General features: G+C 35.6%; 1 protein-coding gene across 1 annotated transcript; it reads left to right on the top strand.

The window, feature by feature from the left end:
• Positions 1-406: 406 nt before the first annotated feature.
• On the top strand, positions 407-18124 carry LOC132018662 (protein LEG1 homolog). The gene is made up of 6 exons (XM_059401569.1): positions 407-707; positions 2350-2436; positions 4087-4271; positions 5202-5302; positions 9920-10158; positions 18093-18124. The coding sequence occupies exons 1-6, from the start codon at positions 407-409 to the stop codon at positions 18122-18124; spliced, it is 945 nt and encodes a 314-aa protein (XP_059257552.1).
• The last annotated feature ends 3344 nt before the right edge of the window (positions 18125-21468 follow it).

Here is a 21468-nt window from a genome sequence, read left to right on the forward strand (position 1 = left end):
AGACATAGGTAACTGCCTATATCTTTAAATTTCTAGATGAATAAGGTTGAGATATATGGGTAGGAGTGTATTCAGTTTAATAGGCATAAAAACACAATGTAAACTTCACAGCAGTTTTTTGGAAGTGTTTAGAATATTGATTCAGCAATGAAAGTTTCAAAAGCTTGTTTGGACTATCATGTGAATAACAAACTATATTGATAAATTTATTATCAATAAATCAATTTATTATTTCACAAGAGAGGCACCCTATTTTCATTGGTAAGGCCTTTCCATCTTCACTCTGTCATCTTCAGGGAAAAGAACAAAAAGTGTTGACATGCTGAGACATAAGCAAATACCATGACTTCTTCCTCCATTTCCCAATAAAAGCCTGGCCACAGTCTCAGTCCCCAGCTTTGGTACAATGGCTTTCCTTCTTCCTTGGACCTGTGTGTTAGTTGGTTGCTTTTCTGCTTCTCTAGCAGGAGCATATAATTTCTCAGATCTGTATCCACCACTGTGGGAGAAGAGTCCTGGTCAGCTCAGTGACTACAGGGTAGAGAATGGAAAGTACCTCATTGATCCCTGGATATACTTGGAGAGACTGGGGATGTACAAAATCCTAGTGAACAAGACAGCGAGTTATTTTGAAAACATTGTGGCTAACAATGAACAAAATATTTTTTGGGGTTTACCTCTCCAGCTTGGCTGGCAATACAGAACAGGTAAGAATGACTCTTGTTTTCATCCTGATGATCTACTAATATGACCACATAGTAATTGGGAAGTAAGATTCTGTAAATACCATACCATGTTTTTGAAAATTGATTCTTTTCTTTTTCCTCTTTCCCCTCATAACCATATTTCTTCACTTCTCCTCCATAAAGCCTACTTTTACATGCTTTTGTCTTGACTAGAATCCACAATGGGGCATAAGGAATAGTTGCCAAACACAAAAAGACTTCATATTAAATCTATTGAAATCTATTGAGCATACTTCAAATATTTATTGAACTCCTGCTAGGTGCTAGATGCCATTTGAAGCATTTAGATGAGCAAAACAGTCAAAAGGATATACATTAAAAACAGAAGTTGATGTCAAATTTACCTGAATTTTTTTGAAGTCCCAATTGTGATTACCTATACATGGAGATAGTGCTGATACGTAAGGAGTGCCATCTTGTTCATAAGGATGTTTCTCTGCAAATGATTGATTCCTCTTGAAAATACATTCTAGTGTTTCATTGGGAGATATGTTGTGGGCCAAGGATTCATAAATTAGATATTTTTGTTCTTGCCAACAGAAAAAGCTCATGAAGGAGCTTATCCACACTGATAATACCACCAATAAAGAAATATGTTCTATTCCAATAGAAGAGATATAGAGGGTAGATTATGGTTGATCTTAAGTCTGAGCAGTGGTCATATTCAGGAGCTACTGAGGAGGACAAGTCATGCTTTTTTGTTAGGGAATATCCTGAGACCCAAATCTACTCCTATTTATCTGGCATTCATTGGGGTCAAAACAACCCTTGTCCAAGAGAAATCATTAATATAAAGTCTGCTATGGGAGGCATGCCAACCTCAGGGGAGGTACAGGGAAGCTGGTAGATTAATGCTCTTCTTTTTCTTTCTTTGCATTCACACATCAGGATCAAGTCTGACTAAACTCATCCATTGATGAGCTGATAAGTGTTCAACATTTGCTAAGAGCAGTGGAGAGATGGGGTGTGAATGAGTACTTTCAGAGTTTCCCTGCCATTAAAGAATTTACAGCACAAGTGAAATAGGAAAGATAGCAGAAATTAAATAGAAAACAATAAACAATAACTCTTGGATAGACATTAAAAGTGCAAAACAAAGGCCAGAGTGGAGTCAGCTGGAGTGATCAGAAAAAAATGAATTTAACCTAAACCTGAAATGTGGATGAAATTTTACTGGGGAAATAGAAATGAAATCTACTAGGAAATAAAAGAATGAGCCCAAACAGTGTTTCTCAGTCTTGGCTGCATGTTGAAAATAACTACCTAGTTAAAAGAAAAAAAAAAAAAACAGTCTTTAAGTCCACCTGAGAAATTCTATTCTAATTTGATAATATTGGAAATTAAGGCAAAGGACAAGACCTGGAAATAGAATAGCATAGAAACATGTGCTTGACTGTAGGTTGTGTGTGTGTGTGTGTGTGTGTGTGTGTGTGTGTGTGTGTTTAAGGAAGGGACAAGAAAAGGAAGGGAGAAGGATTGAGTGCGAGGGACTTGTTGGGGACCAATGAAAGAAGAAGAGAACAATTTAAAGCAAAATATTTATTGATATTCAGGAATTAATGTTAGTATATAACAAATAATCGCTGCACCCTCTCTTTTCTAGGAAGATTAGCTGATCCCAGAGGAAGGAAAGGCTGTGGCTATGAATCTGGAGATCATTTGTGTATCTCTGTGGACAGCTGGTGGGCTGGTAGGTTCATTTATTTTTATTTATTTTTATTTTTTTTAAAGATTTTATTTATTTATTCGACAGAGATCACAAGTAGGCAGAGAGGCAGGCGGGGGGTTGGGGAAGCAGGCTCCCCAATGATCAGAGAGCTCAACGTGGGGCTTGATCTCCTGACTCTGGGATCATAACCTGAACTGAAGGCAGAGGCTTTAAGCCACTGAGCCACCCAGGTGCCCCTGGTAGGTCCTTTTAAATAGCAAAATAGGTGATAGCCATTCCCAAGGAAAGTATTCAACCTAAAATCTTAGAGACAGAGACAAAATAATACTATTCTTTTGTAAGAAGGAATCTATTTCATCATGTACCTTGTGGCCTTTATGCCACATTCTAGAATTTAACAGCCATAAGGTCAATAATGATTCCTCAGGGCACACAGCGCTTTTCACAGAAGGACGGAAACAAGGAACTGTAAAGGACCATGGCCTCTGAAAGCCCAGCACTGGCAGTCAGGTGGGAGGTCCCACGAGAGTCTCCAGAATGAGGAAGGATGAGAAATGAGAGAACAAGCAAATAGGGCTTTGCCTCATTTTGTTCAGACCGACTGTGTTTGACTTTAAAACCGTAAGTGTCAGAGTAGTGTGCCACAAATGATTTTGTCAATCCGTAATCAAAGGCTCAGTCACGTATTTAATACAAAAATAATCAAAAGGTTATTTTCTAATTCTTTAATTCTGTTTTGTTTTTTAGTAATAAAATTAATTTCCACACAATTTCTTAGAGATATTTCCCAATATCTCTAAGAATACATTAATTTTCACTTTCTTGGATTTACACACATCATATAACACCTTTACATGTTTTTCTAATACTGTGCAGACCAGTTCTTTTCAAAGACCCACAGTCATGGCCACGGATGTAGAACTCAGGCTTCTTTATTCGATTGATTTAGTAGTTTGGAGTAGCAGTCTGCTCCACTGGGGCGTAGAATTGCATTCATAAATACATGTCTTATCATAGACAACGTTCTGCATCACCAGTGAGAATCAGTATAAGCTTTATAGCTATCAAAATTATAATGTCTAAATCTGATGGAATAGGTTATTTTTAGAGAGAAATAAAAAAGTTAATTCATTGCCAATTTAGTTATCCAAAGATCAATTGTCAACACTTACCCAAAATGTTTGCTTTAAAAACCCAATATAAAACAAGGATTTTGTGATATCATGGTTGCACATTAAACTCGACTAAGTACCAAGTACAAAATGTTAACACTCTTGCCACATTAAATGTTTTAGAAAAGTATTGTTATGATAAAGCTTCAGTTAGAGGTGTATCATTCTATGCGTCAATAGATAATTTTCTTTTTTTTTTTTTACCCAACACTTTGAAAAAATGGATATTAAGTAATACTAAATTAATATGAAATGTCAACATTAATTTTTATTTAAGATATAGACAACAGCTTGAGTCTGTGTTTATTTATAATTCTAGGCTTATTAAGAAAAGCTATATATGTGATCCTTAGGGAGATTTTTAATTTTTTTTGGTAGTGACTAACTTTTTGGTTTCTGGACCTGTGATTTTTGCTTACTAGTTTACAGACTACTTAAAAATATTCTCTATCGCATTTGTTAGTGCTTGTGATAATAATAAGTATTTTTGCTGTTACAGATATGAATTACTTTCTAAGTGCATTACCTTTCCTGGCTGCGGTTGATTCCGGCATAATGGGGATATCATCAGACCAAATCATGCTTTTGCCGCCACCCAAGGATCAGACGAATTTTTGCCTTAATATTTCTAGTTGTCAATCATCCTATCCTGAGATAATGAGCAAGTGGAATGCCTTTTACCAGGTTGCTTTCTTAAGTTTTATAATTTATTTTCTTAGGAGGTGATAAGAGAATTTCCTTTTCTATATAATGTTTTTTGTCTAGGTCTTTGTTTTCATCATGTAATATTTTCCTAAGTGCAAAAATGTAAATTGTTATGCAAATTATATTATTACTTTACAGTGGGGGATTATGTGCCATTAGTACCCTCTGAACCAATACAACATTAACACAAAGTCTATCCACTCATTTAAATTAAATTATACATAAATGTGAGAGCACAAAATGTATCTTACTAAATAAAAGGAGTATTCCGGCTAATTGAACCTGCATGGCAACCAAGGGTTAACTCTTGGGAGAAATACAATTATAGAGTTTGTTTTTAGAACAGTCAATTAACTTATTTCAATTGAATTAATAAATGATCATACATAGGGAGAACTAAACAATTATGTGACAATCAAAACCAAATATTCAATAAGCAAAATGCAAACATTGGCTAAATATAGAAGTGGTAGAAGGTCCACAATAAAAAGATAGATTTACTTGTTCTGTAGATTATTAATTCACTACTTTAGATATGATTGAATTAAATATCCTAACAAAAATTTCCTCTTTTTCTTAATTTTAAACTTTTGTGGTAGTTTCTACTATGGTGGCAGAAAAACAAATGAGAAACCAAAACCAAAATCCTCCTGGCCAGTATAAAATACTGACTCTTGTGAAAATTGTTGCAGCTCATCTCTTATAGGTGCATTCAGTAATAATACTTATAATAGATATTTATTATACTCTATTATGGAGTGTTATTCACTAAGGGCCTGCATAGTTCTTAGAAACAAAAGTTCTCCTCTCTTGTAGAATATTTCTAGCTTATATATGGGATTCAATGAAATTTAAGGAAAGAAATTGTTATATTTTCTCAAATACAAATAAATGTCTCCTTTGCTACAGCATTTGCAGAATCCTTCTAGTAGCTTTGAAGACCTGTTGAAGTACTTCTGGGCTGCACATGTTTCAACCTTGGAACATGCTAGCAAAATATTTGAAGATAGGTAAGAATGGATAGCAAATCATTTCTATTTAAGATGGTAAATGATTTTGGCCTTACTTAACACCTTTTTATTCCTCTTCTAAAGTGATGGTTAATCTTCCTTTTAAATAATATTATTCACTGAGTATTTTAATGATGAAGTATAACTCTTTTAGAATGATTAGATTAAAAAGTGTTTTATGAAGAAGGGGCAAAATCTTTTACTAACCAACTGATAACTAACAAAACAGCTAGCCAACCAACCAACAAATAAAATATACAACAATTTCTCTATATAAAAAAAAAGAAAAATTTTCTTCATTATTTTGACCATGGGCACATCATATGGTAGGTACACACTTAAAGAAAAAGATAAACTAGCATCAGGATTAGCACACAGGATAGCTTAGCAGATTATCAAGCCACTCTACATGTTATATCTACATGTTACACTCTATATCTAGAGTGCTTTGTTGTGAATGATAATGTATTAGTCAGGATTCTCCAAACAAACAGTGCCAATAGGAGATAGTGTTAGAGAGATGATAGATAGATAGAGAGATGATAGATTAATAGATTAGCTAGATGATAGATAGATAAATAGGTAGGTAGATAGGTGGAAGCAGGAGAAGCTTATCTTCCAGTTTGAAGACCATCAGTCAAGAGAATTCTCTCTTACTTTAAGGAAGGTTAGACTTTTGTTCTAATACACCTTCAAAAGATTGGATATGGCCCATCCACATTAGGGAGGGCAATATGTTTCACTCAGTCCACTGATTTTGGAAACTGAGATTTCCCAAAAAACACCCTTACAGAAACACCCAAAATAATGTTTAACTAAATATCTGGGCACCCTGAGGCCCAGTCAAGTTGACACATAATAAAATTAGCTATTGTGGACACTGTCTGAGGGTGAAGTCAACCACTTTGAGTGAAGTGTGGGGTAGAAATCTGGGTATGGTAAAAAACAGGAACCACAAAATTGGGTTCCTTGGTATTATATGAGTAGACTGGTAAAGCCAGGCAGGCATGTGTGCCTCTTAATTTCACTGATTGTCTCTCCCACTGACTCCATCAGTTAGGTAAATAAATCACGTAAGTCGCAGATTCAAAGCACATTTCCTCCTTTACCTCCTTTATTGATATGGTTTCAAAAATCAGATATTAAGTTGGGCAATGGAAGAGTTTTCTCCTGGGGCAGCATCAGTGATAGGATTTGGGGCTGCAGTTGTAACTCAACTGCTTTTTCTATTCTGATGACAGGAAATAGGAATGAGATTATTAGACAATGATTCTGGCCTGGGATTGCCTACCTCAAGATATGACTGATAGCAAGTCATTGTTCTAGATTACTCTTTCATTTACAGATGTTCCAGGTTCATATACAAAGATAAATCACAAGAGAATCCAACTTTGTCCCTAAAAAATATAAGAGTACTTCAGGTAAATTCAAGGAGATTGAAGAAACTTTTTTCTTATAGGCATATTTCCTGTCTCCTGTGGACTTAGACTTTTAATCTAATTGTATTTATTCCTATATATGTAATGGAACTGCTTTTGAAAGAAATACCATATTTTCAACAGGCTAAATTTATTTAAAAACTCCAAAATCACAGGGCAATGAATTTTTGGTGTATAATCTTAAATATTTACATGACTATTTTGATCACAAGCATATGACCTAAAAAATTTTTTTCTGATAGTGTTAGAAGCACTTTCCTCAATAATTATAACCAAAACATTGCTTTTTAATAGCTCTTTTTATTCTCTGAAATTTGATCCTTCTTACTTGGCCTTCTATTTAGGTATCAACAAGTGACTCTCTCAAATGGGTTTTTTAAACAGCTACTGTTTCTTAAGTACAATAAGTAAAAGAAATTTCCTGAAGTATCCTAATATAAGATCTCACCTGAAAACACCTCCTTTCTCTAGATCCCAAGTATGTAGTTGAGCTGTTTAGGAACTTTCTTAAAATGTTATGGCCAGGGAGTAGCAGGGCTAGTATTCAAATTTCTCCTGACTCCATAGCTCATTTTCTTACCTGCAAGCTGTACTGTCTGCAAGGTACATAGCCTACAAACTCATTTGATGAGGTCAGTAACTACCAAGGTTCTTCCCTTCTAAAAAGATATTAAAAGCTATTAAACAATAAAAAAATGCTTCCACCTTTTAATATATAATGAAGCAGGAATAAAATACAATATTCACTTCCTTGATGAAGAGTCTTGAAATTCTGGGGAGAGATGAACCATGCAGGCAATCACCGAATTGAACAAAAAATCATTCTTAACCTCTTCTCCCTCCCTCTAGGTAGGTTAGCAGGCAAGTGAGTGTGATCAGAGCCTCCCTGTCCTAGGAGTTAGAATAGTGGATGGATGGCCCTTAGACCATCTGTGGGAATGGTCTGTGGGAAGATCTTAGCATCTTCCCACAGCTGCTGCTATCTCTATTTCAGGAATTCTTCAGAGATCCATCCATCCTTTCCCCCCTCCCTCCCTCCCGTCTTTCCTTCCTTCCTTCCTGTTCCTTTAATTCATATATTGAATTCAGGTGTGCTTTCTTACTTTTTGTTTTGGGTCACTTTTAGTTTGTATATTATCCACTTCGTATATGGCAATGATTTAGTCACGTGGTTCTATGAGATTTTTCCGTCTCTTCCACCAAAAATACATAAGTAAATGAAACAGCTGTATCCAGGGAGAATATGACTATAACCACTGGTTGCTTTGCTATTTGGTACTATATTTCTAAAAATAAAAAATCCTATAACATTTCCTGATTTATAGATTTAAGTATAATCCTTTTTATCATGGCCATAGAAAATTACCACTTAGTTCCCCTCACCCACACACCATACAAATTCTTCCCACTTCTCACTTTCTCTGCATGATTGTTTAGTGATTTGGATTGGGACAATGTTCAGTGGCTACATTATTTTAACTATTAATTGCTCTTCATATCACATGTACTAAACTGATTATAATTATTTTCCTTTGCTATCTTATTCCCTTTAGCGTTGATAATTTTTTACATATTTTTGTTTACTTTCTATTGTATACAACGCTAATTACTTCAAGTTGGCAAACCAAGGAAGTTTCTTCTCAACATGTTTAAAAGCATCTGGAATTACATCAATTTTTTCTTCTTGAAGAGGTTTCTTTCAGAGCTGTTGACCTGCTCTGCTTTGCCTAGGTGGTCTGATAGGATTCTTCGGTCTCTAGTATCTTTGTACTAGATTTCCTTTGTCTCTTCTTTGAGTTGAATCGCCCCTTTCCAATATCCTGTATCTTTTTATTTCTTGGATTACTTTGTTTGTCAGGACTTACATACTAGTCGATTCAGAACAGTTGTATAAGAAGAAAAAATTGTAGGTAATTTGCATTCTTACAGTATCATTATTCTATCACGATTTCGGACTGAGGCTTTGAGTGATTACAGAAACCTAGCTGGTAATACTTAAGATTTTTGAAGGCTTATCTCCATTATTTTTTAGCTTCAGTTTCATTGTTGAGAAGTCTGCAATTTATTAGGTGTGTTGTCCTGTATTTCATTTTGTTTTCTTCACGAGAATGTAGACAGGTGATAACTACTAAATCTCAGTGTCATAGACCAGTGTTTATTCCTCACATGTTTAAGATTCAGCTGGGCAGGTCTGCTCATTCCTAGGCTCACATCGTGTTAGCTGACTTTGATTGGCATTCCAGGGTTGAGTGAAGCTCAGCTCTGCTCCACTTGTCTTCTAATTCTTCAGTAAGCAAGTTTGAGTGTTTACCATAGTGACGGCAGACTGACAAGAGAGAGAAACCAAATTGTGAAAACATATTACTGGCTTACAGGGTGTCAAGTTGGCTAATATCCTATTGGCCAAATTAAATATTATGGCTGAACCAGGATCAGAAAGTTATGCCTTTCTCCTTCCCACCTCCTTCCAATGTAACAGGGAAGGGGCCCTGGGAAAAACAAACACCAGAGATAGAGTGAGTTTGGAAAACTGCAGACATGTTTGCAATCTATTATATACTGGGATATTTCCTTCAAATCTCATATGTTACTTTTTAAGGAATATATTAGGGTTTTTTCTTTACATGAGACAATACTGGGCTCTGTATGGTCTACATATACTTAAAACTGTTGGATCTTGGATCCTAAGATTGATTGGTGCACGTATATCTGTATTTTATATTAAAAGGAGCCTCTTAAGGTGTATTTTTATTTTTATTTTAACTTGGCTATATCTTAACTGAAATATTAGATGAATTGTCTGGTAACAGATCCAGTTAAATCATTTGAAAAGATTCCATTTGATCTGACTTTGCTTATATGCCTTTGTGCCTTGAACTGGTGCCCTCACCTCTTTCCTAGGGTTTATTTAAGCCATTGTTTTTAGGGCTTGCTGTTTGTCTAAGCCATTGCAGTTTATTTAAACCATTGTTTCTCACTTGTGATGAGCACTGGGTGTTATATGTAAGTGACGAATCACTAAATTCTACTTTTGAAACAATACTACACTATAAGTTAATTAACTAGAATTTAAATAAAAACTTGAAACTAAAAAATCAAAAACAGAAGCAAGAAAATAATGAGGCTGAAATTCTGAATGGACTAATTAAAATTGTACCTGTTTCCACTTGTCTCTTAGGTTGGAGTATTATTCTAAACCAGAAGCAAATTTTGGAAGAAATTGGTGTGTGGCTGTGAAATATTTAGCTGTAGCCCTCTTTCCAACAACTTTGGTCAGAACATATGAATTCCAGAAGGGCCTGCCTCCACGAATGCTTGTTAACGGGGATAGAGCCCCCTTCATCCACGACTTTACTGACTTTCAAAACATGGTTCTTCTTGTTCTAAGTTTTCTTCGCCAAGTGGATAACTCTCCAGGTAAGAGCCTTGTAAGCAATACCTCAAAGAAAATTAATATTTCATGGAATAAAGGAAAAAATAATGATTTTATTTGATACAAAGATCATCATAACACATATTGTCAAAGAAAGTCATGATTTTCCATGGGTATCCATTCCACAGTTTTTGGTCCTTCTAAGGGTGGCCTGTCCTTTCTTATGCATCTTTATTGATCTATGAAGCCACCAGACAACCTCCAGTCCCCTTTTCATCCACAAACCCAGATACAGTCCTTTGCTGCTGTTACACTATTCCTTTTTTAAAAATCTTATACATCGCTCTTAAATTTAGCAAAAAAAAAAAAAAAAAAAAACTCAAAAGAAAATGTGCCATGATTAATGGGAAAAACTAGCAAATTGACTTACGTGAGCTCACTTGATCTAGTCTTACTAACTGTGGATGAAATATTCTGCTGCAGTCCCTCAACTGTAGGGCTTCCTTCAGAATGAAAAACAGAAGGGATCTATAATTGTACCTTTGAATTACCACATCATCTCAGTTTTCTAGATATGGTTTTACGCAGTGAACCAAGCTGAAAACATTCAATTAAAATAATTAAAATGTTGTGATTTTTAACCCCTCCAAAAGAATCTGAAAGATACAAAAGCAAAGTAAACATAAATACATTAAATATATGTTTTGAAATCTTATTTGTATTAATTTGAGTAAGAATTAACCCCAAACATTTAAGGCTTTCATGCAATGGCAGTTTCTTCTTGCTGTAGTAATGGTTCCAGTGAAATATTCTCAGTCAATGGCAGTTTCCCTTTACACAATGAATAGAGGAGTAAGTTACCTTCTATCTGTGCTTGTTCCAACCCCTGACTTCTATATAATCTACATCCCACCAGCAGAAAGATGCTCTCATGTTTGGAGAGGCAGTGGGGTAGGGAATTAAACTGCTATCTAAGGACTACTTTTGTGTGACAAACTATACCATGAAAGGAGAAGCATGAATTTTGTTAATCGCCTGCCAAATTATCAGATGGCATAAATTACATAGGCTTGGGTTGTAGAAACTGGATTTCCTCTTAAGATGTACAAGGTGAAGAACTGAGTGGAGAGTGAAACTTATTTCATTTAAAGTGTGAAAGTACCATTGTACAAGATTTTATTAGATTAAGTTTTACTGAAATTTGGCTTTGTGTCACAAGTTTGAATTGCTTTCACAAAAAAAAAAAAAATGGGAGAGTAAATGTTGAAAGTTACTGGTGAAAAAATGGTGAACCTTGATAGTGTAATTGTATAAACCTTATATAACAAGGTACTTACTGTTGTCAAGTTGTCATTCTCATGGCAACCGCTCTCCACTGACACCCAGAATTCAGTCTGTGTCAAAGGCCTTGGAGTTTTCAAATAAGCAAAGAATAGAGAAAACAGATATATTGAAAACAAGGCATGAGTGAAAAACAGATACTGATACTTAAAAATGAGCATTTTCAGTTAATCTTTGATAGAAACATATGTACACATTTACAATAAAGTTTAAAAGTGTCATGTAGCTACTTTTTAGTCTCCAGAATGATTTTCCACAAGAAACTTAAGCTAAGTTCATTAAATTTAATCTACAAAATAAAATTAACATTTTCAGGCTTCAAATTAGCTTTTTAACATTTTTGCTGATGGTAAGAATTGGCATGGAGTTTTAAATTTTTAATTTTGTAAAATTCTGAACCATCTCTTTATCTTTAGTGGCATCAAGTTTTAATCCTTGACTATACATAGTCTAAGAGTAAAGTCCATAGTTAAGTTGAAAGATAACATTAGGTATAAATTAGTAAGAAAACAAAGCTTGCCTAGATTTTATTACTTTATTTCTGCATGGGTGATATTTAAAATGAACAATGAAGACTGCATGAAAATTTAAAACTGTCAAAAGCTGATATTCATGTTAATATAATTTTAAAATGCTTTTAAAAACTTGTTGAATTTCATGATTCAAGACTGAGGCCAGGTGCCCCTTTTGCTGCCCCTAACCTGAACAAGAGGTTTGTTACCTCCTACTCTTCTGCTGCAATGGTTACTACCTCCTCCTTTCTTTGAATGAAGACAACTGTTTGCTGAAGTATGATGTATGGTTGGGTGAAAGGAAATGAACTTGGGCATCTCAGAAGCTGCAGTGAAGATGGTGACATAGGAAGCTCCCGAACTTACTCCTTTCAGGGACACCAAACAGACAGCTACAGACAGAAAGATTCACTCTGAAAGAAATCCAGAAACTAGCTGAGTGACTCTTACTCTTTGGGGAAATGAGAAAAAATACACATCAATGTAGGAAGGAGAGGCTGAGACACAATCTTGCCATAAGCCCCAGCCGTGGTGAAGCAACACAGAATAGGAGAGATATCACAACTCCCAGCTTCTCCTTAAGGAGTGATGAGTTTGGACCCCACATCCATCCATCCATTGGAACCCCAACTTCTAAGACTTCCATGTGAGAGATGTACTCCCAAACATCTAGTTTTGAAAGCCAACAAGGCTTGGATGCACAAGACTCAGAAGGCTATAGCAAACTAGGAGACAATTCTTGAAAGGTTTGTGCAGACACACTGTGGCAAATTCCCAAGGGTACACAGCAGAGGCAGCAAACTGAAACACACCCAGTCTTTTCATGAAAGAAGGCTGTTTGTTCATTCTAATAGCTGTGGACTGAGGGGCAGCTTTCCAATTTAATACTGCAGCACCAAGAACTTGATGGTGTCATCTTGGCACTCTCCCTTTATTTTGTTTCAGAGGAAATGTATCTCCTGGAAGGAACTTGTACACACATCTGTGCCATGTTTTTTTCAGAGGATACCCCATGATTGCATGGCTCCAATGGCCAACAGGGCTTAATTAAATTGATGGGTTCCATAGGACTGTAACAAACAAAAATTGCTACTTGAGGATCCAGCTTAAAACCATCTGGCATCCAGTTGTTGACTGAGCTCTGCCTCTTTGGGACACTGATAGGTCTTGGCCCACCTTCAACTACTGGGGGCCATTAAGAACACACTATGCAGTTTCACAAAGAATTGGAAGACAGCCAAGAGGAAGGGCATTGTTGAATGGTAAAATTTATCTTTTATACAGAGGCCTCTTCTTCAAAACTGGGAGAGGTGGCTGTTTTGTCTAATCCATAGAAACCAGCACAGAAATGCAAGGAAAATGAAGACACAGAGGAGTATGTTCCAAACAATAGAACAGCATGAAACCTCAGAAAAAGACTTCACTAAAATGGAGATAAGTGATTTACCTGATAAAGAGTTCAAAACAATGGTCACAAAGATACTCTCTGAGGTCCGGAAAAGAATTCATGAACAAAGTAAAAATTTCAATAGGGAAATATAAAATATAAAGTACCAAACTGAATTCACTGACCTGAAAAAATATAATAACAGAGCTGAAAAATTCAATAGAGAGATTCAACTGCAGTTTGGATGAAGTGGAAGACAGGATGCAGAACTTGAGAAAAAGACAGCAGATGTCATCCAATGAGAGGAGCAAAAAGAGAGAAGAATGAGAAAGTATGAAGATAGGTTAAAGACGTATAAAACAACATCAAGTGGACCAATACTTATGTTGCAAGGGTCCCAGAAATAGAAGAGAGAGAGAAAGGAGCAGAAAATGTATTGAAAGAAATCATGACTGAAAATTTCTGTAACTTGGGGAGGACACAGACATCCAGATTCAGGAAATCTAGAGTTCCAAATAAGATGAACCCCAAAAGACCTACACCAAAACACAGAATTAAATTGTCAAAAGTTAAAGACAAAAAAGGAAACTTAAAAGCAATAAGAGAAAACTCATTTTGTACAAGGGAATCTCCTCTCCCTCCATAAGACTCAGGAGATTTTTCAGGAGAAATTTTACCAGTCAGAAGGGTGGCATGAATTATTTAAAGCGCTGAAAGAAAAAACTCCCAAACATGAATACTCTACCTGGCAAAATTTTTCTTCATAATTGAAGGAAAAATAAAGAGTTCTCCAGGCAAGCAAAAGCTGAAAGTGTTCAGCACCAGTAAGCTGGCTTTATAAGAAATGTTAAAGGGTCTTCTTTAAACTGAAATAAAAGAGTTGCTAATTATAACAAGAGAACATATGAAAGCATAAATCCCTTTGATAAAGGTAAAATACAGTTAAATTCAGGATAATCTAATGTAATGGTGGTGTGTTCATAACCTATAAACTTATAAATGAAGAAAAACAATTCCATTTACAATTACATCAAAAAGAATAAAATATCTAGAAGTAAATTTCATCAAGGAGGTGAAAGACCTGTACACTGAAAACTGTAAGACAGTAATGAAAGAAATTGAAAAAGACACAAGTAAATGGAAAGAAATTCCATGTTCATGAATTGGAAAATTAATATTGTTAAAAAGTCCATACTACCCAAAACAGTCTACAGAATTAATGCATCATGTATTAAAATTCCAGTGTCATTTTCCACAGAAGTAAAATGATCCTAAAATGTGGATTCAACCACAAAAACACCCTGTGTAGCCAAGCAGTCTTGAGAAGGAAGACCAAATCTGGAGGCATCTCACTTACAAATTTCAAGCTATACTATAAAGCTCTAGTTAGCAAAACAGTAAGGTACTAGCATAAAAAGAGACACATAGATCAATGGAACAGAATAGAGAGCCCAGAAATAAATCCACACGTATGTGGTCAGTTAATTTACAGCAAAGGAAGGAGCCAAGAATAAACAATGGAGAGAGGACATTCTCTTAAATAAATGGTGCTGGGAGAACTGGGCAGCCACCTGCAAAAGAATGAATTGGGCCATTATCTTACCTCAAATGCAAATGGATTAAAGACTCAACAGTGAGATCTGGAGCCATAATCCGGTAGGAGAAAACAAAGGGTAAGCTCCTTGACATTGATCTTAGTGATGAGTGTTTGAATTAGACATCAAATGTAAAGGCAACAACAAGAACAAAATACAAATGGGACTATATTAAAAGGCAGCAAAGGAAATTATTATTATAGAAGCTTCTCATAGTTGCTGATGTTAACTCCAAGAAACAACTACATACTACTTTGAGAAGTAAATATGTCAAAAAACAAGGTTCTGATATGAGATGAAACTGAAAAACCTAGTAACATTTGTAGACAAAACAGTGAAACAAGTTTTAGACCAACTTAAAAATCAATTTGTTTCAATAAACTGAGTTTTGGGGGGGGTAATGATCATTGTTTTATATTTCAAAAGTATTGAGTTTAGAAATTAGTTGTACGATAATGCCTTTGTATGTTTGTCTTTTCCCATGCATTTTTAAATAACCAGTAATCTACACTTCATTAAAATTTTTGAACGTGTTGACTGACTCAATATTAATCAAATTAACCTAACTTCCTCACTAGTTTAAACAGAAAGAAGAGAAAAGAGCTATTTTGGTTCTTAGGACTTTATAACAGAATAGCTCTAGCCAACTGAGAAACATGAGCCAAATTCTCTCACCCACCAATCAGGTAACATGCTCCATCTCCATGGAAAGAATTAAACGATGTTAACAAGAATAGCTTTTCATGGAAATTAATCTTCCCATCCCCAGAGTGTAGGAAGAAAACAGAAGAAGATCTGGGACCAAGCGTTCTGGACACTTTCAAACCATTAACTCTCATATGTTAACAGATCTAACCTGAAATATTTCTTCTCTTCAAAAATCATTGTAAAAACTCTTATTTTTTCTCTATTTTAAAAGCATTTAAATTACTGTTACTTTTACTGACTTATCTTAAACTATAATACAGTCAAACTTAAAAAGCCCAGTGCATTGATACATTAAATGACAATTAAAGTCTTCTTCCCCACCTCTTTTCATTTATACCTCTTGGCTCTTCACCCAGTTTTCAAAAGTGGTGCAAATTTTGTTTGAACATAAATATATAAATGGATAAATAAGACCTGTGCTGTTTGCACAAATGAAATCATACTCACTGCTTTGCACTCCGTTTTTTTACTAGAAAATTTTCTTGAAGCTCTTGGATATCAGGACATATTGATCCAGCTCATTCTGTTTAACAGATATGTAATGTTTTATTTAATAAATTTACTATAACTGTAGGCATTATTTTCTGTTATAAACTGATGGTAATAATGTAACAATGGCATTTTATGTATGTTTTTCTTGGCAGAGTTTATGACTTTACCGATAAATTTGTAGAGAGGAAATGAATTAAAGTCAATGAGTCATATATTGCTGAGTGGCACTTAAAATAGTTTTCAGGAGTTTCATTTTTGTTATAAAACTGAATTAAAGTTTTTGTTTTTTCTAAATTCCTATCATATAGCAATTTCTGTAACTTACATTAGTTTCTTATGTAGAAAATGCTACTGCACTGTTGTATTAATTTACAGTTCTTTGTTTTTTTAATTTAAATTCATTAGCCAACATATAGTACATCATTAGTTACAGATATAGAGTTCAATAAGTCATCAGTTGCATATAACACCCAGTGCTCATCACAACATGTGCCCTTCTTAATGCCCATCACCTAATTACCCCATCCCCCCACCCGCCTATCCTTCCAGCAGCCCTTAGTTTGTTTCCTATAGTTAAGAGTCTATAATGGTTTGTCTCCTTCTCTGATTTCTTCTCATTTAGTTTTCCCTCTCTTTCCCTATGATCCTCTGCACTGTTTCTTACATTCCACATATGAGTGAAAACATATGATAATTGTTCTCTGATTGACTTATTTCACTCAGCATAATACCCTTCAGTTCCTCCATGTCACAGTAAAAATTGTAAATGGTAGGATTTCATCCTTTTTGGTGGCTGAGTAATATTCCATTGTATACATGAACCACATCTTTACGCATTCATCAGCTAAAGAAGATCTTAGCTCCTTTCAGTTTGGCTACCACAGACATTGCTGCTATGAACATAGGGGTGCGTGTGGCCCTTTTTTTCACTATATTTATCTTTGGGATAAATACCCAGTAGTGCCATTTCTGGGTCATAGGGTAGCTCTATTTTTAACTTCTTGAGGAACATCCATACTGTTTTCCAGAATGGCTGTACCAGCTTGCATTCCCACCAACAGTGTAAGAGTGTTCCCCTCTCTCCACAACCTTGCCAACATTTGTTGTTTCCTGACTTGTTCATTTTAGCTATTTGACTGGTGTGAAGTGGTATCTCATTGTAGTTTTGATTTGTATTTTCCTGATGGTTAGGAATGTTGAACATTTTTTCATGTGTCTGCTAGCCAGTTGTATGCCTTCTTTGGAAAAATGTCTGTTCATGTCTTCCACCCATTTCTTGACGAGATTATTTGGTTTTGGGGTTATCTGATACATCATTTGCAAACATCTTCTCCCATTGTGTAGGTTGCCTGTTAGTTTTGTTGATGAATTTACAATTCTTTTGATGTGTTTGTGCACTTTCCCTAGTTTTCTGATTATTTGTATTTCTTACTGATTTTTATATGAGTTTGTCAATAAATTTTAAATTTAAAAACTTTATATGTATAATTATCAAGTAACAAATATGTAATTTTTATGTGAAAATACATAGTTTTATTTAAAATAAACATTTTAACAATTAAGTATTAACTTGAATTTACATGTAATACTTTTATATCTTTTCCAGGTTTATTTTCATTGACTGCATGGAAAATTTTAATGAGGACACATCATGCAAGGATGCAAGTTCTAGAGCTTTTTCAAGTAATTCTTGAAATCTTTAATCCAACATTTCTGAGTGTTTCCAGTGTTTAATTAGTGAACTAAAGATGAACAATTCTAATTGGTTGAGCAACAGTAATTTCAAAATTTTAATATGATCATAACCATATACTTTTCTTGTTTCTGATATTTTTGATTTATGCTCATTTGTTAGGAATTTATCCATGCATTCTAACTTTAAATTCAAATCAATGTTATGATTATTTTGCTTGATTAATAATTCTTGAGTTTTTAAATTTTAGGATCTAAAGAAAATTATATTAAGCCATCATAAATCATTGTGAAATCAATAAACAGACATTAAATTTATATGGCTCCATTGTTGTTACCCTATATAACCTAATTACATGAAATTTAGAGCAATATATCTTGCTGATTTATAACCAAAATCCAGAACATTTTAAAATAAATACTGACAGTCAACTAAGATTTTTAAAACTCATTACACAGAACTAACAGAATACATACCTCATTTGTATTTCTACGTGTGTGGGTGTTTCCTGTCCTTGGGTCCACACTTGATAATGAATGCTTCAGTGTCAAGTTTGTCAGTGTTGCTCTCTTTCAGGAGAGAGACTACTCTGGCCAGAGGGTGGTGACTTCCAGTGCTGAAATGAAGCTTTTGTATGTAGGTTTTCCCAGGGCCTCATCCACAGACTGAATCTACCCTCCAACTGTTGGAAAAGGAAATACTTCTACACTTGCTCTCTTTCTGATTTAAGTAATGTCCACATCATGACCAGAAGCTTCTTTTCACTTAAAAGTCAGATCATGTTTCTCCTCTGCTCAAACTTAAAATGGCTTGCTATCTCTTTCAGAGTAAAACCCACAGCATATATACATGTGGCTCACACAGCTGACAGGATCTAGTTGTATTAGATCTCACTCCCTCTTTCCTACTCTCCTCCTACTATCCCCTTTCACAACGGTCTCCTTGCTCTTCCTCAAACATTGAAACACACGCGTGACTCATGATTTTTGGAGCATTGTTTCTTTTCTGTCAAGAATGCTCTTCCCCCAAACCACTGCCTGCCTCAGCTCTCCACCTCTTACTGCTATTTTTTCCAATGTCACCTTCTTTGACTGTCAGGATATTCTTTGACTTCTTTGTGTAAATTTGTTCCCACACAGTAATCTCTATCCTTTTTATCCTGCTTTATTTTTTTCTTCATATCGCTTATCCCCACCCATCACATGCTCTATTAGTTTCTTTGTTTCTTGTCTGCCTTCCTACACCAGTGTAGGGGCTCCGTGATGGTAGAGCTTTTTTTTCTATAATAGCTGCAACCCTAGGACCCAGGACAGAAGTTTTGGTAAACACTCAATTATAGTCTTGTTTGGATGAATACATGAAAAATAAAAGAATGTTTGAATAAATAAAAAATAATTGATGGAGCTTTCAAATACTAACCCGAGTTTTGTTTTAATATGAAAGCCACAGACATATGCTATGGATACTGAAAGAAAAAAGCAGAAATTACCTGATAATCAAAGTGCATTATAAATTTTCAGAAGACAAAATCAGGATAAGCAAGGAATTGACGATATCCAATCTAATCACTAGTGTATTGTTTAGGAAAATAATTACAAAAGCAAAGAAAACGTAAAAAAAATCAAATCAAAAATCAAAAAAGTAAATTGACTGCATTAACTAACAGTGGGTAGAGGGAAGTAGCATTTCATAGACACACCTAATACTGTGATCTTTTGAGAAGTGTAAAGTACTGGGGCCTTTCCCACAAAGGAAGAATTTAGGAAGTCACGCTTGTTTGTGAGAAGTGACTCTTCTTTGTATGGGGTGGGGAGGGTCAGTCTCAGACCTAGTCTACCAATAATTTTTTAAAAATCATTTTGAACCCATAGTACACTTTACTGCAATGACGCAGAAAAAGTGAATGAATAGAAATTTTTTCAGTAATTAAAAATCAGTGTTTTTTAAACCATACTTTTATTTTTTGTTATTCTTACACTTATCAGCTAACTGAAATTTGATCTGTATATTCATCAGTAGAGGAAAGATTCCATACTGTTCTTAATTAGTTTAGAGTATGTTCTTTCTGTGTTTAAGAGGCATAAAACTAATAAATGAATCTTCATTTCCTCTCTGGTCCTATGTCCCAGTCACATCCTTATTTTAGGACTCTGCTTTTGCAGGCAGCACATTGGTATAATGGAAACTCACGATCCTACATTATTTCCATTGGAACAAAAGAAGGAGAGAGAGAGAAACAGAGGAAGAGATCATCTGAATTGGTTTATTGCTTTAGGATTGATTTCACACAAGAACTAAGTCTACTGAAATCCCTTTAGTCTTGAATTTCTGAGTTTATGTATCTGGGAAATATATGTTTAATTAATTGGTACACAGGGATTGAAATCAGGACCTTTATAAATTAATGAAGTCAAGTCACTCTGACTCACCTAATCTCTAAACTCATGAAATTCCAAGGAGCAGAACGTTTGGAGTGCTTAGTCTTACAGTTCCTGAAGCCATGCACCCATTTGCAAAGTGCTTGGCATTTCTGGGGGCATGCATCCCTTCAACGTTCTAATTCATCCTGATGAACCATAAGCTTTGAACATATTAACTCCTTGTTTTACATTTTGGATGAGTCTTTTTTGGTATTACACCCACATACTGGAGAATTAAACCCAAACAGATGATGGGATAACAATTCACACTCAGCTACACTTTTGATAGAGTGAGCAATTACCTGGGTTAGTTAAGAGTTCCTTTCGTTGAAGTGACGATAATCCAAACTACCTGGGGCAAAAAGGGGGATCTAGTGGAGGGACACCTTGTTGTCCAATGTGATTAAAGGAGAGTTTTAAACAATCTTTGAGCCGTGAACACTTCCAGGACTCTCTATCCCAGCCTCTTGCCTCTGCTTCTCTGTTTTTAAGCTTCATTTTCTTCCTATTAGAGGCTGCCTTCTTGCTCTGTATCGCCCTCGGCCCGCAAGGACGACAAGAACCCTGGTTCGGATGCATCTTCTCTCTCTTCTCTCTCTCTATTTCTGCAAGTCTACACACTTACATACGCTTACATGACCAATCAGCGAGCAGGGTACAGGAGGGAGCGAATCAGGCTGTGCACCTAAACGAACAACTTCGCTAGCAACCAATGCTGTTTACTTCCTCTTTGGGCGTTCCGCTTAGTCTCACGAGGCAATCCTAACCTGGCAACTAGCCAGGCGCCATCTTTTAATGGCGGAGGCCGCCCTGGCCAGGGGCCTGCCTCCGACATCTCCCCCTTTTTTCTTTTATGGCAGGGATCGTGCCTGTCTTAGGTTGTCAGTGGCGGGGAATATCCTTACCCGTCATCAGACGGCAGATATCAATGATCTGGTTGGTATATTACCCCACCAATCTTACCCGTCGTTGACTACCGATCCAGCATACTTAGCCACACTTGGGGGGATGTTCCAGCCTCGATGGCTAACAAGGCCTGCACCATGGCTTGCTGTTGCCTATGTTGCTGTCGCCTCCAAATTTGCAGTTTCCTTACTAGCAGAATCAAGCCCACTCTGAGGATTATCATCAGACCAATTACGCTAGCCCATTGTTTCGTAAAGGTTAACACATCTTGCAATGTTTTGATTATCTGGGAGGGTTGCA

The sequence above is a fragment of the Mustela nigripes genome, chromosome 5 (genome assembly GCF_022355385.1).
Source record: "Mustela nigripes isolate SB6536 chromosome 5, MUSNIG.SB6536, whole genome shotgun sequence".
Taxonomy (NCBI): domain Eukaryota; kingdom Metazoa; phylum Chordata; class Mammalia; order Carnivora; family Mustelidae; genus Mustela; species Mustela nigripes.

Bases quoted from the DNA above. Each gene is read 5' to 3' on its own strand.
- LOC132018662 (XM_059401569.1), top strand. From the start codon at position 407: ATGGCTTTCCTTCTTCCTTGGACCTGTGTGTTAGTTGGTTGCTTTTCT. The intron at 708-2,349 runs GTAAGAATGACT...TCTCTTTTCTAG, and splicing joins TGGCTGGCAATACAGAACAG to GAAGATTAGCTGATCCCAGA. The intron at 10,159-18,092 runs GTAAGAGCCTTG...TTTAAATTTTAG, and splicing joins CCAAGTGGATAACTCTCCAG to GATCTAAAGAAAATTATATT.